General features: G+C 36.2%; 1 protein-coding gene across 3 annotated transcripts in view; it reads right to left on the reverse strand.

Moving 5' to 3' along the window:
• Positions 1 to 18,397, reverse strand: part of BCKDHB (branched chain keto acid dehydrogenase E1 subunit beta) — a 112,022-nt gene that overhangs the window by 57,029 nt on the left and 36,596 nt on the right. For all 3 annotated transcript variants that reach the window (XR_014851030.1, XM_085056445.1, XM_085056446.1), the window contains exons 7-8: positions 18,202 to 18,299; positions 15,696 to 15,806 (exon numbers count right to left, since the gene is read on the reverse strand). Coding sequence is in view for 2 of the 3 variants with exons in the window: in XM_085056445.1 (XP_084912571.1) it covers positions 15,696 to 15,806; positions 18,202 to 18,299 (209 nt within the window). In the remaining variant the exon portion in view is untranslated. The remainder of the gene's footprint in view (positions 1 to 15,695; positions 15,807 to 18,201; positions 18,300 to 18,397) is intronic.

The raw sequence follows: 18,397 nt of genomic DNA on the forward strand, positions 1-18,397 counted from the left end.
CTCATTTTTCTGTCCATTTGTCAATGTCCTGATAGAATTTTGCAGCCAAATGCAAGTCTTAAAAATATTAAATTCCTGAAAGCTTGGTAAACATCAGTCTCTATGAGGAACATTAGTACTCCAGCTAACTGTGTAACCTGATAAAAGACCAGCTGCACTTAACACTATCGTTCCCACAACTTTTTCAGCAGCAGCCAGTAAGTACCAAGAAATTGTCCCTGTCACTTTTTGTCTACCATTCATTTTAGAAAGGAGCTAAGCATCTTAATGTAGGTAAAAGGAAGACATGGGATGGTGGAAGGTAGGAAATATGGGACATAAATTCATAGAAAAACCAGCTTCACTCCTCATGCAGTAATTATTTTTCATTCTTTATCATAATGTTGTTATCCAAAGTAAAGAAATAAATTCATTTCTGTGCCTTCACAGCATTGCATGGGAAGGAAAAAGATGGTAAGGCCAAATCCAAAAAACGCCTGGAACACATATCTGAGAGTCCTTTGTGGGTTTTTTTTTTCAGGCTTCATTTTCACGGAACATTCCTACTATGCAGTTAGGATTTTTAAATCATTACCACAGATCTATCACTCAGTAATTTGTCTGTAATTTCTTAATTTAAATTTCCATTAAAAGGCCATGAAACAATAGTTGTTTTCTACTTAATTAATAACTCTGTTGCATTTAACAACAGAGTTATTAATTAAATATTGTTGTTATTAACAACAATAATAACTCTGTTGCATCAAATTAAACAACAATTAATTTGATCTTTCTGGTGTGTGTCACTTAAACCAGTAATTTGGATATAATTTATTTTTCCCCCAAAAGAGCAACTACAGCTGCAGTGCTTGGGATAAAGATAAAACATTACTTCACAATATCAAGTGAATAAGATCACATGATAATTCAGCCTATATACATTTGCAGGTTTTACTATTCCTGCTTTCTGAACCAGCTGTACATCACAATAAGTATGAAGTTACATCATGTAAACAAAGGTTAATATTCAGTAATCTTTTCTTTAATAGATAGACTTGAGTATTAGAAACTATGATTTTTTTTTTCTGGCAAATGCCAGTATTATAAGCTTCCAGAACATTCCATATCTCTTCCATATCCGAGCTAAAACTAATAAAAATATTAGATTACACTAAAATAAAAACTTCCTCCAATGCTGAAAAACATTAATAAGGTGAATCATATGCCTTTTAGTGCTACTTGTACTCAACCAAAGTCATTCCCCAATTGCTCACTTCCATAAAGCTTAATGGTCTTTGGGCTACTTAGACCTACTGGAAGCCAACGACCTTTGATGGGTTAGCACAGGACAATGAAGCATTAGCACACACAGAAACTGTAACAAAATACATGCATTTGCCACAGATCTCAATGGAAGTCTCTTCAATGACAAATGCCAAATCAAGCCTCATCTTTGAGACAGGTATTTCCTGACACACACTAGAGCTACACTTAATCACTACATTGAACTTTTTAACACGTTAGCCCAAGAATCACTAACAAAAGCAATTTAAAAATGTACACAAAAGAAAGTCTATCTATACACCAAGAAATAAATTTTATTTTTAAATACTCTCTCCTGATCAGCTGAAAAAACTGTGAAAGTAATCTAGGAAAAACAGCCTGATACAAACCATTTTCATTGATCACCGATCACCACAGCATTACAATGAGTCAGCAGTATGAAAAAATTATCAGAAATAACTTTGTAAATATTCTTCATCTATCTGGTGTACACTCCTCAAAGAAATAACTATTTGGTTCCTTCTATTCAACATGATACACAGGCACTCACATTTTTCACTTAGATCAGCAGCTTAAAAGATGCTGAACCCTTTACATGCTCATCAACTAAAAGCATGACAGAGTAAATAATCAAAGTTCATACATGACAGAGTAAATAATCAAAGCCTGTAATTCATTCACTGCAGAGTTCTGAATATTGCTGAATAATAGTCTTTGCTCCCTCCTTTCTGCTTATTTCATACTATTCACTTATCTGAGACAGCATTTCCTCTAAACAGTTTGAAATCACACAGTCGTAAACTATGTGTCACGTGAGCATTTTTCTCCCAAATCACTAAGGCAGTTTTCATGCTCTATGGCAGATGGGATACAGACAGGAAAACCATGAAGTTGGTGTAAGAACCATACAAGGCACAAATGAGACCTTCCTGTCTGAAGCTTTGATTTCCTAATGCAATACTATCGAATAACACTCATTCCAAAACCAGAATTAATGCTGCATCACTGTAATCACTGAACTGCCTGTAGAGATCTCCTCATTCACATCCTCTACACATGCAGGAACCAGAGAGAGAAGGTGTTAAACACAGACCCGTGGAAATACCAAGGAGCTTTGTACCTCTCGGAGCATGACAGTGAAAGAAACATAACCAATGGAGCAAAACTGTATGTGACCAGAATGTTAAGTCATTTTTGGAAAGCAATAATTAGCAGAGCTACAGCTCTGTTACAGATCTCTAAAAACTTCGGTTTGCTATTGGAAGGGCCAGAGGGAAGACCAATTACCCAGCACTGTAGGTGGCATCAAAATGTGGTTGTTTACTAGTTTTCTCCATTCTTCTACTCTGAGCAACACTTGCTTAGAGGAAAGCATCCACTGCACACCACCTCTCACAGAAGCTCAGCAACTTACTGCCCCATAACAAATTCTGTGTTCTATGATATTCTTTGGAGGTCTGTTTCCAATAAGCTTTTCAGAAGAAAGTATCACAGTCACTAGATTTCTCAGGTAAAATTTTCTTGAATGTAATCATTTTAGAGAAAGACTGTTGCTTAGCCTTTGTTGTCAGTTGTTTGCCTCAAAGGGGAATTGGTTAAGCAAAAATGAAACAGTTAGCATGCTAAATTCAGAAAACTGGATAAAGGGACAGGGGCTGTATTGTAGTGCCTTGAAGAAAATGAGACAAAAGACCTAAAACTATAAAAGTTACTGGAAGCCCTACATAATTAATGTATTTACCTTAGACAACACTGGAAAAATGAGGTATTATTACAAATTTTATAAAAGGCAAGACCATGACATAAAGAAATTAAGTAATCTGACAAGTATCTAAAGGACCTGTAAGGCATTTGACTAATGCGAATCACAATTTCTTCCTTTATGCTTTTGCATTTCTAATGATGTTTACTTATAAAAGCATTGAGCCCCTAAATTACGTAATTTTAAATTGCTCAGTTTCTTACTCATTTAAGATCAGCATTTCTGTACTACCAAGAAACATTTCATTTCTTTAGAAGTTTGTCGATGTATACAAGACTCACAGTATTTTAAGAACACAGATGGTGAAAGCTAAAAACTTCATCACATCAGCAATTTCCTCACTATTTGCTGAATCATTAGCTGCTCAATCGTGTTGGTTCTGATATTACTTCAGGTGTTAGTGAAATAAATACTAAATTAATGACAAATATAGGAAAGAGGGGGAATATGAGTAGTCTACACAGTAGCCTTTATTTTGACCTTCTCCCAATATTGGGAAAAAAAAAGGTATTTTATTCTAGTGTGGTACAGATCAAAAAATTAACACTGATGACTTGAGCAAAACAAGTTACAATTTAATTAAATATTTGAGAACTACTGAAGTCACTGAGAAAAAAATATATAGCTAATTTTTTTTTCTATTAAGCAAATTCCAGTGTGTCACTAAGTCATTTCTGAAACACGAAAGGGTCCCTAAATTAGCTTTTCAATTACCCCAAGTAATTGCCCTAGAAAATCTCTACATTTTGCAACACTTTGGTATTGCACATAAAGCAATTAGATATAACAACCAAGATCTTTCAGGTTTAACTTCAAAATATATACATCAATCCTGATGATACTTAAATGTCTTGATGATGAAGATGATACTTTAAATCTAGACACACACGTACCCAGTAACATATGCACTAACTACTTCAAATACATTGTGATTGTCTAGTAGAAAGAACAATTTACATGTGACTATGCAGACAGATTACTCTGAAAGATTTATTTTCTTTCACAGGAAGATAACATTACATTAACACAAACTGCTGACAGTGTTTTTAAGATATAAAAAATCACATTTTCCTCTGGCTAATCCATTATTTAAATCATCATTAAGCTCTTAGCCAAAAAAATGATGGTTTCAAGAGAATTCTCTAGTGTCAGCAAAACACCATAGCTGGTAATCAGAAATTAATTGTTTCCATGGTCTTGTTAAAGGGAAACATCTGTTGCCATCATATTGCAAATAGTTCAATACTACCACATGAAAAACTAGAAGTCACATTGCTGAGCTTAATAACTCCAATTTATTTTTTTCTCCTTAACTCCATTTTCCCTGTAAGAAGAAGCAGATAGAAAACACACATCTTATCAATTTAATGAAAAAATTGAATTTTTGAGAGAGATCTTTTAAAACTTTGAAAAAGTCCTAATCAATCAACTTTTGCCTTCAGTACTAAAATAATGTACCAATTTAATGGCAAATGAGAAATAAATGCCACATGCTCTTTAAACTCAAAGTAGATTCCCCTTTTGCAGCAAAGCCATTTAAGCCCTCCCTTCTAAAGAAATCTGTAACCTTCCAAACACAGCACTATTGTGAATTTCAAATGCTATGTAGCATGTCAGTAAATGCACCACAAGTGCCAGACGTGATAATACAGTACAGATTAGTACTCAGTGGTAATGTTTGACCACATGCCAAAAGGGTGATTTTACAGTTTTGTCATGTGCAGATCAAGGAACTTATTAAAACTGGCAATACTGGGGGTTTTTAGCTAGATGGAGAAATCAGAATGCACATGTACAGAACGAGCATTATATAGTAACCAAGTATTATTACCACTTACTCTTTTTCTAATCTGGAAAGTCTGATTAGCATAAACAATTGCAAATCTTAAGCTACAAGACACAAACCAAAGCACAGTTCCAACTCATAGCACACTTCACTGCTGATCCAAGTAATGCAACTACAGTTTAAACAGAGTATTACTCAGGCAAGTGAATAAATACCTCACATATGAATTGAATGGAAAAAAAGAATTAATTGCATAATCTTAAACAAAAAACAGAGAATACCAATATTCCTGCAGATTTAGCTCTGTAGGGAGATTCACTATGCAGTAAGTAAAATCACACCACTTATATCATGGTAAGCATTCATTAAGATTATCTTAAACTTATAAGATATGTTTTATCTGTAATCAAATATAACTTATTTATATCATGGTAACCATTCATTATGCTGGCAGCTTCAGAAGGCTGAATGAACAATTCCCCTCACACCACACTATTTTAAAAAATACTAGAGATTATTCTTATGTTTTACATAGTTATTTTAGATTGCTTCAGATTAAGACCTTCCAGTACTTTACTGATTTCTGACTGTTTTTCTTATATGGTATTCTTCATATCCTCTCATCAACAAGATGAAAAATCAGTTTGAACTAATTCCCTATAAAGACTTTTTATAATTTATGAATAAAAATCTTTCCTATTATAAATTAAATAAACTGGCAAAACAACTATGTTACACCAGCTACAAGGCTGATTAATGGTAAAACCATTTACAGAATAATCACACAGGTAGAAAAGTAGGGGAGGAAGAAGAGTCTCAAGATAGTCCACGAAATTTATTTTGAACTAACGTTTACAAAAAGCAGAGAATACAAATTTCCCTGCAGAGTTAGCACTGTAGTGAGATTCATTTTGCAGTAAGTAAAATCACACCCCTTCCAGAACTATACAGATGGGTGGTTCTTAGTCAAGTCATGGGCAGAACAGGACATAAATCAAGCATGTGACAACATTCTAGCACTGCCAATTGAATCTCCTGCTTTTTCTCACATGTCACTGGTCCATCCTGCATTTCCTACCACTGAGGCCCAAATTTTTCCATTCATCTCATAGTAATGATGACACATGCCATAGCTCAAATACTTCCTTTCATCTGGCTCCTCATTTTAACTAGTTTGAACTTCAAGTACAAAGGATAGAAATTATTATAACACATCTCTGTATATGAATGCCTGAAAGAAGAAAGCAACAAGAGCAGTAGCAAATGTTGCAACAGTCATTCCTCCAGCTCTTTGTGTCTGGGATAGACAAAGACAACCTCTGTAATCAGATACTTCTTTTTCTTTTTTTCCCCTTTGTGCCTAGGAAGAGAATCAAGCTGAATAACAGCAAAGGTTCTCTCTTTTTCAGCACAGAAAACAGAATGTGCTCAGATGGCAGTAATGAACATGTACAAAGATCTCCAGAGATATTAAAGGGCTGATACTAAAGCTAAATTAGATGAGCATTTTCCAAGAGATGCAGCCACATGGGTGTCACAGCATCACTAATCACTTGCTGTATCCAGCACACAAACACCAAAAATCTAAATGCAATTTAGCTGGGAGCAAAATTTCAAGCAGAACACACAAAGAGTGAAAATTAAGATCTATCCCTTGAAATTCTGTCCTGTGTTATCTGAAAAGGAATACTCTGCACAACAGCTAGTTCCTTGGTTCTGTAGGGTTAGTTCTATATAACAACTGAAAGAAAATCACAGATAAGGGGGGAAAATAACTGAAGTACACTACTGAAATGTAGTACCATAGAAAAATATGACTAATTTGTTTGTTTCATAATCTCCTTTTACATTAAAGTCCTCAGGAACTTTGAAACACACAAAGTTTGGGATTCTCAAAAATGCACATCAAATGAAACAATTTCTAAAGTAAAAGCTTTAAATATCAAAAGCATATTTTGCAAAGAAAAAGCTAGGAAAATAAAATCAGTCTAACTTGTTACTGGAGAGAGAAAAAATGTAGAGCTGTATTTTTCCCTGTGTTAAACCACTATATATTTATGCAATAATTAAACACACAATAATTAAATTCTAGGACATTTTTTGTGACATTACACAACAGCAATCTTTTGGTTTTCTGTGTTCACATGGAAAAGTAAAATGTCCATCAAGCCCAGTCAAATTCTGTCCTATTTTATCATATTATTAAGTGAAATATCATACAGTTCAGGACAGTGCAAAATACATATGTAGAACAAATAAGCAAATTGCAAGGTTTTCAGATTAGTTCAACTTCCATATGATAAAAATAGTAGTAGAAGACTCAATAACATATTCCCAGAATTTCAAACCATTCAATAAGGTAAAGGTCTTAATGTGTCTCAGAGCTGCCAAGAATTGTGTAACAAGAAGAAGATAACTGTTTTCTGTCATAATGAGTCAATAAGGTAATCAGATATTCAGGCATTCAACCATTAATTTAGCTCACCAGATTGCAGTGAGCAGAGTCACACAGGCTAAAAGAGTTTCAAGAGACTTAGGGGATTTTAGGAGTATTCCATACTAGCTCAAGAGAAAAAGTTATTCCAGAATAGACTGAGTTTATTTAGAAGCAACCCATTGATTGTGCTGAACACTGCCATGTGGCAGACAAAAAATAAAAGCAATCCGTAAGACTCTTGAACACAAAACAAAAAAGGGAAGGATGGGAAATGGTTTGCCCATTGGTTTGGAAAAGGTCTCAGTGAGCATATATCTTAATGAAAAACAAAGCCTTCTTAAAAAAAATATTCCAACAATATTTACATTTGGAAATCTCTGCAGGCTATGCTTTTACATGCATTTCAGATTGCCTTCACTGAGAATAGAAAAATACTTACAAGAAGCTAAATACAATGCATTGTGCTATTAATAAATGCGTATTGTGAGACATCAATTAAGTAAAAAGCAGATTAAATCTTGGCATGACAAATTTCAACATCAGAATTACAAAATTATTGTAGAAATACTTAAAACTACATTCTCATGAGGTAAAGGTTAATAAAGAACAAATAATAAGAATCTACAGCATGTGAACCCTAAGAAAAAACAGTTTAAAAGAGCAGCTGGCTCAACTAAGTGATAATAGCATGATAAATAGCTTCGGACTTTCAAGGAAAAGTAATAGTGTAGGGAAGCAATAATTATGTCTATAGAAGTATGACTCATATATGATTACTATCATGGAACTTCAACCCAACTTCCATCAGAATTCAATCAGCACCACTTGCAAGGAAAAAAATAAATGCACATATTGGAGCCATAAAATAGCTTCTAACTATAGACTACATACCACCACCCATTTATTTGCATAAGTGCCTTTAAATCTGAAGCTTTTAATATATAATGTGAGCAAAAGGGAAAGGTCTGATGAAGAATTGATAGACAGTATCATCAGCACTATCCTTAATGTTGACAGAAACTACACACAAATGCCTTTTCTCTATCTATGGTTTCTCTAATCAGATTCTTTCTCAAGTATTGCTTGTCAATACATAGGCAAAAAGATTGAGAACTATTTTTATATTAGGAGGGAGAAAGGAGGAAACAGAACTATATATACACAAACACCTTGGCATTGAGGTAGGTACACAGGAACAAAAATCAGGGCTTCCTTTCAAAGCTTTCTTAAAATATAGAAGAGCAAAGATATGAATCATTTGATTCTATCATGGTTATGTATACATTCTCGTAACTTTAAAACGTCTGCCTCCAAGTATGGCTCCAGTGTTCTGCTTCTGGAAGCCAAGCAACAGTCCACAGCATGCTCTAGCAACCTGAAACTACAAGACCAAAAGACACAAGATTCTTATGGAAACAGTGACAAAGTTAACTGTCATCATGCAAGCAGTAGAACTTTAATCACATTTTATAGGTACAAGAGCCATTCAATAAGAAGTCCAGGGAGCAACATGTAAAATGGCAAAAGATCAAGAACAGATAGCCAAGAAACATAAATCTGATCCCAGGATACCTGTGCTACAATTGTACAGTTCAATGCCTGGTGAGTGCAGTTAATGCACAAAAAAATCCACATCACGCTTGCTGATCTTGATTTTCCTTTTATTCACAGTCCAAATAGATGAAGTAAACGTAAAGGAATGGAACCAGCTGGTAGACCCATAGGTCTGCTAGGACATGCTGCCTACTAAGTATAGGATATGAAAGATCTACTACTGAAAATTACTCACTGATGATATCTGACAAAAATGCTACTTGTGCATTAAGGAGAATGCTCTAATACACACTGGAAAAAAAGGCTCCCATCAAAGAGCCTCAATGGAAAACAGACACAGAGTTTGCCCCGATCCATATTACCTTCTGGTTCCCTCTGTGGAACTCTGCTTTTCTTTTGTTCAGTTTTGCTCTTTCCAGTGAGCAGCAGATGTGTTTGCAGCCTGATGAGCATTTATGCTGACCTCCATGAGGGGGTCTGCAGAACTCTCCCTGAAGAGGAGCAAAGGAACACCAAGTGCCCAGAACTACATACATCCATTCCCTTGGCTGTACTATAGTGCCCTAAAGAAGCAATTTCAGAATTATTGTTCTCAGCATTTCTTTGCACTTATAAGGTAGCAACAGGTCAGAGACAGTTGACTAATTGGATATCATTGTGAGGGGAAAATACTTGACTTCTAAATAATACAAAAGTGTAAAAATGTGCATTTGCAAATTTTCACTTGCGAAAGTAAAATGGTAGATTGATACTAATTAGTTGAACATTTAAACAACATTTTTGGCTCAATTCAGGGTGAAAAAACTACACAATTCCTTAAGAGTACTTAATCTTGAGCTAGATTTCCTACTTCCAGTAACACACGCATCTTTTTCAATATGAAAACTACTACAAGTACAGAATTTCACCCTGAATGTGACCAGTGAAGCACTGGGAAGTGTGCCGTTGGCTTTTTAATCAATACAACACCACCCAGCAGTTCATACACAGAAAAGTCCACACAGCTCAATCTATTCAAAACACCCAAGCAAATCTGTTAAGTATAGTGAAGGAAATAAAACTTTTGTTTAAAAACTTCATTTTTGAAAGGGAGAAAAAGTGCTTTCCAACAGTTTTGTGGCTTATAAAGAAACCAATTTTATAGATATTTCATACGTAACTCATGTTTCAGGTTTTTGGCATCTTCATGGCATCTCAGTCTTTCAATAGGTAATTGATCAAGTAGTGAAAAAGTGTTACCTGTCTGGATTAGGAACTGACACCTTTGCTGCAGCTGCACTAAATGCAGATGTCTGCATGACATGCAACAGCTGGGGAGTCAGCACAGCATTCAAGGCAGAGGTTTCTTTTTCAGCAGGGTATATTGAGAAATACATTAATTTCATGCATTCAGGTTTACAGGTGAAGGTATAATGGGGAGAAATCACTCCTGATCCCAGTCCACTTATACATGAATAAAACACACAGATGTAGGATGCTGATGTTAGAATAAACACAGGCAATGCATTCTCTACTTCAAAGAAAAGAAAAGTCAACTCTGTGGACAGCTAGCTCATCTCTCCTTGAATTATAACTGCTGTACCATTTATACTTCACTCCTAGTGACTAAAACAAGAGTTTTAGTCAGAAATCAGTGAAGATTTTCAAAGTAAACAAGAAGCATAACAAATTTCCCACTGACCACAATGACATTGTGCTTTGAAATGTATACATTGACAAGATGCCCAGTAATCTAAGGACAGCCATTGCTGTTACACTTCCTAAGGAAGTAGCAAATGCAGCACATACCCTTTAAACAAGCTTGTGTCACTTTTCTGACACACAAAAAAACTTTTAAAGTTGATTTATACAGCTACATACTGGGAATTGATGTTGGGTTTAGTTTCAATCCTCGAGGGAAAAAGCACATGTTTGCTTTTGCACCATGTCTCATTCAGAAGCTACATACTGGAACTCTGTGCATGTACAGCCTGTGCAATCTGCTCCATTTTTCTTGTGAAAGACCTTATAGAAAGATTACAGATCAGCATGCATTTTAATGTATAGAACTGTATATAAAACACACACACACAGATTCTTTGGTTTTATCCTATAAAGATACATGAGATATGTTTTTTAAACAGATCAACTACTTATGTCCTTTATGTCAGCAGTAGGTATGATCTCTTGGCTACAAAATTGGAGTTCAATTTGCCTCACCTAACTTTACTGTAGAAAAACTAGGGTTTCCCTAACTTTTCTTTTTTTTTAAGACCAAATTTTAAGCCATGACATTTCCAGAGGCTAATTCATCTCCTGATAAAAACAGACTGCTGAAGCAGTTGTGATGAATGACCCTCAGGAAATATCCGTTCTCTAAAATAGCTCTATGAGCCCCTGTAACTAGGTCAAACGTCATTTCTCCTTCTTAGACATTTGAAGACTGAAAAAAGAAAAACCTCGCCCCTGTTTGCATGTTCACCCATTCCAGGAATTGTACCAAAAAAAGTTTCAATTACTGCTGGGATCCATTTGAAGTCCATGGTAGTCCACTCCAGGCAGGCGCAACCTCATCTCATGCAGATGACAAATGCTAACCTATTTCAAAACTGAGCATAACCTCAATGCAAAGAAAATATCAGTAAAATTAGGCAGCAATTTTTATTTATGTTCACGACATTTATTCTTTATGTTTATTTATGTTTCCCTCAGAGCTATATATTCATAAACACGCTCATAGGAGCAATGGAAAGTCAAAACAGATGCTTAACTTGACTACAAGAGGCCTCTGGTGGCAGTTGTGAAGAACAACTTCTCATAGTCCTAAGAAATATGCATTTTTATGACATAATTTTCTGTATAGAAAAAGCTACAGAAAGCAGACTAAGCAGTTAGATTTGCAGTGAAAATTTTGAGATATTACTGCTCATCTCCAAAGCACTAACAATTTCAGCCCATCCCTCTTCATGCCTACGCCACAGTTGTCAAACTAAAGCTGTGTGTATTTCCAGCTAAGTAAGAGTAAAATGACAGCCTTTACTGATCACAAAGGACACAACTCCCAGCAGTGAAACTGAGGGATGTTTTTTTACAGCAAAACCCAAAGTCCTGGCCTCCAACACCACGCAGACTCCCATCAGCCAAGAAGCATGCATGCTGGCACCACCAGAGGAGCAATAAGGTTACAGTGTATGACATGCATCATCATCTGCGTCCAACAGGACAAAGAGACAATGGATGTGTTTCAAACACACATGTGAGACAAGGGAAAACAAAAAGTTGGCTTGATATTTATTAGTGCTGACACAAGTAATAGTCTGAGGCAAAAGTCAGCCTGTAACAGCTGATAATTAGCTTATTGGTTGGACTGGAGTAAAAGCAATTCCATAATCGTTTAAGAGCCCATAGAGACAACATAAGCAGACCAATGGACAGCTGAGGACTTTTTCTGGAATGGCCAGCTTTTCTCCTGCTCTTTTGGACCTTGACACTGGCATCTCAGGAAGGGAATAACGAGTCCCATCACCCAAACTGATGCTGTAAGCTGCTGTCAACTGCAACAGCTGCCACAAAAAGCCTCATCTTGGGATGAGGCTACAGCAAGCAGCTAGAACTGTAGTTTCCATCCTCCTGTTTACACTGGCAATTACCTTAAAAGCTGTCCAGGATGCAAATTAAATTTTAAAAGTTTCAGTGTTACATAATGCAACTAACTAATGCACAAAGGCAAACCACTAATGATTTTCAGCTGAGCAAAACAGACGATCTACAGAAGAGAATTTAACATTTCTACCATCAGCCAGGTCACTATGAAGCCAAACTAACATAACAGCAAGCTAACTAAAAACATTTACTATTTGGTATTTATTATAATAAACAGCTGAACTGCATAGCCAACAAGCACTATACTTTTTCGAAATTACTCTCTTAATTCCTAATAGTAAACTTATTAACAGATTTAAAGTAACAGGTCGATCTGTTCAATCTTTTAGAGAGATGGAGAACTTCTCCTACAAGGAAACACTACGAACTGGGATTGTTCACCCTGGAAAAGAGATGATTTCAAGGTGACCTAACTGCAGCCTTCCTGTACCTGATGGGAGCCTACAATAAAGATGGAGAGAGATTTTTTACAAGAGCACATAGTGACAGGACAATGGGAAATAGCTTCAAACTGAAAGTAGGTTTAGATTAGATATTAGGAAAACAAAAATAATCACTGTAAGGGCAGTGAGGCACTTATCAAGTTGCCCAGAGAAGTTGTGGATTCCCCATCCCTGGAGGCGTTCAAGGCCAGCTTGGATGGGAGTCTGAGCAACCTAATCTAATGGAAGATGCCCCTGTCTATGGCAGGGGAGTTGAAACGTCATGATCTTTAAAGTCTTTTTGGACCCATGCTATGATATTTTTATTTATGCCACAGTTCCCTTAAAAGATATCCAGGACAGAACATGAGCTGAAAATCTTCATGGATTATCCAAATTGAAAGAACATATTTGCAAAATGTTGTACTACTAAAGCTCTGCATTTCCTATGCACAGCTACATTTTTTCCTGATGGCATTTCAGTGGAGGTTCAACCCAACAAAACAGACTTAACTGCTCTTTCAAAGATATACTTTGTTTTCAAGGGATGACAGCTCAAATCTTCAAAGAAGGAAAAAAATTAGCTAAAAAAAAAAGAATCATTTTACTTGTCCAGAAGAGATTGTAAAGGATTTATCATGGCCAAAGTTTCACTTCATATTGATGACAGTAACTCAACACATTTCATGTTTTACAGCTAGAAAGTACATCCAAGTAACGAGAAATACACTTCAAACAAAAAATGAAAACACTTCAACCAAGAAGATCAAATTTATATGAGGCAACTCATAGCTACACATATAAGTACACAATTTGTAACACATCCACAAACAGACACCAGGACACTGCCAATAGCAGATGCACAACATGGATCTTTCCTCCCATAATGTCTTCCATCCAGTCCCACTGGCAGTCCCTCAGACAAATAAAACTGAGGAGAAATACAAGCTTTGCCAGAGTAGCAGACCAATGGCTCGTCTTTCCCTTTATCACACGTAATGTGTTTACGTTACCTGAACAGAAGCAAGGCCCTTACTGAGCAAACACAGAATGACAAAACACTTGTCTACACAAGTATATAGAGTCAGATAAGAAGGTGTGCCTGATCTGCCCCATTTACAATCTGAGTTAGCTGTAGATACGACACCCTATTGCCTTGAATTAGAAACTGCAGGCAAAGAAGTATTTGATGGAATCACACACCTTCTTCCAAACCCTTGGCTGTTCTCATCCCATCTCATCAACCACAGTACACATCCCGCAGCGTACTGTGGTTAACTCAGTACACTACAGTTACTAGGCCTGACTTAAGAAAGCTACAGACATCTCTCACTCTTCCGAGTGATTTGTTCAGCAGCATAAAATGAGCAAGTGTACCCAGACTGAATTAGGTACCAAATGGAGTTGTCAGGCACGGTCCTGCAGGACTATGGATTTGCCAGCTTACGGAAACCCTCTGCTTTAGCAGAAACACTAAGTGCTCTGCCAACTACACACCTTGTCCAAGCTTGCATCAAGGGAGCCATTACTGTAAACAGAGGGATAAGTCTTTGGCTGTGTTTAGTCATTAATGCTGTAAATAATGCAGAAACAAAAACACCTGCAGAACCTTTCAGAGCATTACAGTCCAAAAGCACCTTCATCCAGCATTTGTACTGCTGGATGGCAGTCAGGAGGTAGCTCTTCTCTCAGTTCTCAAGTAGCTTGACTAGAAAAATGCTTTCATGTAAGAGATGTAAGACTAATCTTCATGGCTAACAATAAAAACATTTAATTTGCAGAATCTAAGTTTATTCATGTATTTATAATGTTAAAAGTACCTCATTAAACACGTACATGGAAAATTAAGGAAAAAATATTACAAGTACTTAAAATAATGTAAAAAACTGCTACATCAGGACAAGGGGAAAAAGGATAATAATTGGGATAGGGGAAACCAAGTTTTCCAGATAATAAAGTTTTGCTTTAATGGCCTCCAATTTTTTTGATGGATTGTGATGGGCTTTTTTGGTTTGGCTCATTTTTAATCTTCCCAAGTGACACTTAAAAGCATGCCTTTGGATTCTTACCTATGTTTTACAAAGATGTTTGGAAAATACTCCTCCTTCCATTTCCTTTAAGGTCTTTCCTCCCAAAAGCTCCTAGCTGCTGAAGAGAAAGCAGCACGGGGAAGGAGCAGGGTTCAGGGAAGGGAAGAGATAAGCAGTCCAAGGTACATGTAAGTAAATGGTTTTTCAGTACATGGGAATTCAAATTCCAGTTTCAGCTGCCCAGTGTTTTGAAATAAATGCTTTGCAACATCAAAGACTTCCACAAAGAAGAAAAGGACTTTCCAGTACCCATGAATTTCAAAGTAGGTAGTCTGAGGAGAGTAAATGCTGCCTTTTCTCCCCAACCCAAGAACTCATATACCTTAAATAAAAACATTTATTTCTGGAAATACAGATAAATAACACTAAGGCACATTACTGCAGACCTAAAACTAGATAAAGATCTTCACATAAAACAGCAAGAAAAACAGATAAAGACTTTGCCTGATCTTTTCAGACCCAAAGACAGCAAAGATGTCAGAAAGACAGAGTCAGAAATCACAGAAAAGTTATTTTCAGGCATTTCTGACATTATTTTGAAACCAGTAACATAATTCTCTTTCAGTGCTAAAGCAAATATTTGGTCCATGTAATGTGTGCATGTACTCTGCATATATGATACAGAACAAAAAATACAGAACCATACATAAAAAACACATAAAAAATATAAAAGCAAAAAACATAGGTCTTTAAAAAAAAACTTAGGTTGTTTTTAAATTCACATGCATCATCTCCTTACCTTGCAGACAGTCTCTGTATCCCAGGGTAAGATGGTCCTCAAATCAATAACTTCGCAGGACACACCAAGCTTTTCTTGAGCCATTGCTGCCACCTCTTTGATCACATGTACCTGAAAAAGTAATGTATCACCCAACAATCTAAATTATACAAATTGTTCTAAATCACACAGTGATTTAACATATCACCTGCATGTTGAGTACAGACCTTTCTATTCAGTAATAACCATTTAGCATTCAGTTCATTCTTCTTATTTACTACCTAATTATTCCCAGTGTTTTAGCACCTCTCCAAAAACTAAATTCACTAAAGTATCACTGAGAACAAAATTTGCTTTCTAGAAGTGTCTTTCAATGAACATATCAGTCCTCATTATTTTTTATCTATAGTCAGTTTGAAAAAGTTTTAGAAGATTTTTGTTAGAACTGTAACTAAGCTAATAGCCAAATACATCAGAGTAATATATTTTGATATAGCAGTCCCATGCACCCCTGCAAGAAGCATTACATACATTCAGAAATACTACACTGCACTACATCTGATCTTAGCCAAAAAGACAAGAAATGGTTCTTTCTAGTAGTCCTAGTAACTAAACTACAGCTTACTGAAAGTGAAACATAACCAAGTAATCATCTCCAAATCACTATCTTAAGAACAGCTAGGACAGAAACTAAGCACCACATAAAAAGTTACCTGTAAATACCCAGTCCTGATCCCCACAATCAAAGCATATAGCAGTAGCACGACATTATAACCATTTACTGGTCTTCCAACACACAGTTTAACACCAACATTACAAATATTGCATTACCTGATTACTACAGTTAACATTTTACTAAAACAAAAAAGTATTCCGCCCCAGCAAGAGGCTATTACTGAACTGGAATACAGACTATTCCCTATCCACCAGACAAGGAATCTGTTTAGTAGTATATGTAACTGCATCAAAGTAGATATAAAACAATCCACATCTATTATCATCCTTTCCATAAGGTATATTACAGTAAGAACAGAAAAGAAAGCAATACTATATACATTCAAAACTGTATCTTGACATTATGTTATAAAACAGTTCTAAGCAAAATATATTTCAAGCATTGGCTTCCCTAAAACAAGCATTTGCAAGTAAACGCTCCAACATGGAAAATAACAACTGTTACAACAACTCAAATTGTCCTCAACCAATACCTCAGCCAGAAGCATTGGCTCATGAGATATGAGGGTAAAAAAATTCTCAATATGATGTTGCCAATAAACTCTTTATTGTTAGAACATTTCACAATACAGGTTTGGACTGCAGCAGATGACCTCTATCAAGCAACTTCTAGGCACAGGTAAGGTGTTGAAGCCAAGGACCATCCACAATAATCAATTTGGATAAGGTCATCTTTCATCTTCATCTTGAAGGCAACAGAATTTAGCAACATGGACATGGTCAGGCAGTGTCAGTTGCCTGAAGGTCAGAGAGCATTAATAAATTCAACACAGGCATAAATTCGACACTGAAACAAGATAATTAAGGATTTAAACACACAACTACATCATGCATATATGAACAGCTAAATGCAAAAGTACTATTTTAAAAGGGATATCAATAGAAGTATTGCAATAACAGAAAAAAATACAGCTTGCAGCATTTTTGTTTAAACTTCTAGTACATCTGCATCTGTAATAAGAATGATTGAGAATTTTCAACATGGCACACAGGATGGATTTGGCTGTTTCTCTGACATACAAGTGAAAACATTTACAGAGCTCACAGGGGATAAGGATTAGCTAGTGACAATAAACAGATTAGTTAATGACAATAGAAGACTGAGCACAACTGGAGAGGAACTAAAAGCTTTTGCTTTTAGTGAGGCCTTCATGAGCACCACCCAGGACAACTAGCATCAGACAACCCCACAGGAGCAGCAGCTGCCAAGTAACTACCTCATGTCCAAAACCACACGAGAAGTTACCACTGAGTCCATGCAGCCCCACTGCCTACTGACAGTAACTTCTGGATTGGTAGCACAATCAGCAATCAAACTCCAAGTGTATGTACTTCATCTGAATATATCCTCAGCATAAACTCACTGAATGTATTTGATCTGCAGAACCCTGTCAGCTCCAGTGACAATCCAACACCCTGGATTTACTGTGTATGTGTGAAACATCTGTCCCCATGCTGTATGCCACAGCCACACCCACGGTTTGGCCAGCTCCTAAATCCGGACTAGGGCTGCACATCTGTCCTATTATTAGTCACACCAAAAGAAAAGTCTATTTTAACTTTTTCCAAGCACCAGAAGACAGTTCTATTGAAGGATGTCACTCCAAGTCCTCTCTGCACTACTGCCTACTGAGTAAATTCAGGATTTTATTAAATCTCCATAGCCAGCTTTTAAGCCATTACTTTATTAAGTCAATTACTTTATCAATATCTGCTGGACAAAAACAAGTACAAGTAAAGATATTTGAGAAGTCCATTGGGGTGACAAATAGCTTGTAAGAGAGTTACTGACCTGAGTGCCCCAAGCAACCATTGTCACATCACTGCCCGTCTGCAGCACCTCCGCTTGAGACAGTGGAATGTTGTAGGGCTCAATAGGAACTTGTTCCACTGAATAAAGAGAAAAGAAGGGAAAATAGATTCCTTTATTAGTCAATATTATCCCATAAAAACATACAGTAAATTTTTTCTTCAATGTTAAAGCCATC

Source organism: Lichenostomus cassidix, chromosome 3 (assembly GCF_008360975.1).
Source record: "Lichenostomus cassidix isolate B80296 chromosome 3, HeHo_3.0, whole genome shotgun sequence".
NCBI classification, from domain to species: domain Eukaryota; kingdom Metazoa; phylum Chordata; class Aves; order Passeriformes; family Meliphagidae; genus Lichenostomus; species Lichenostomus cassidix.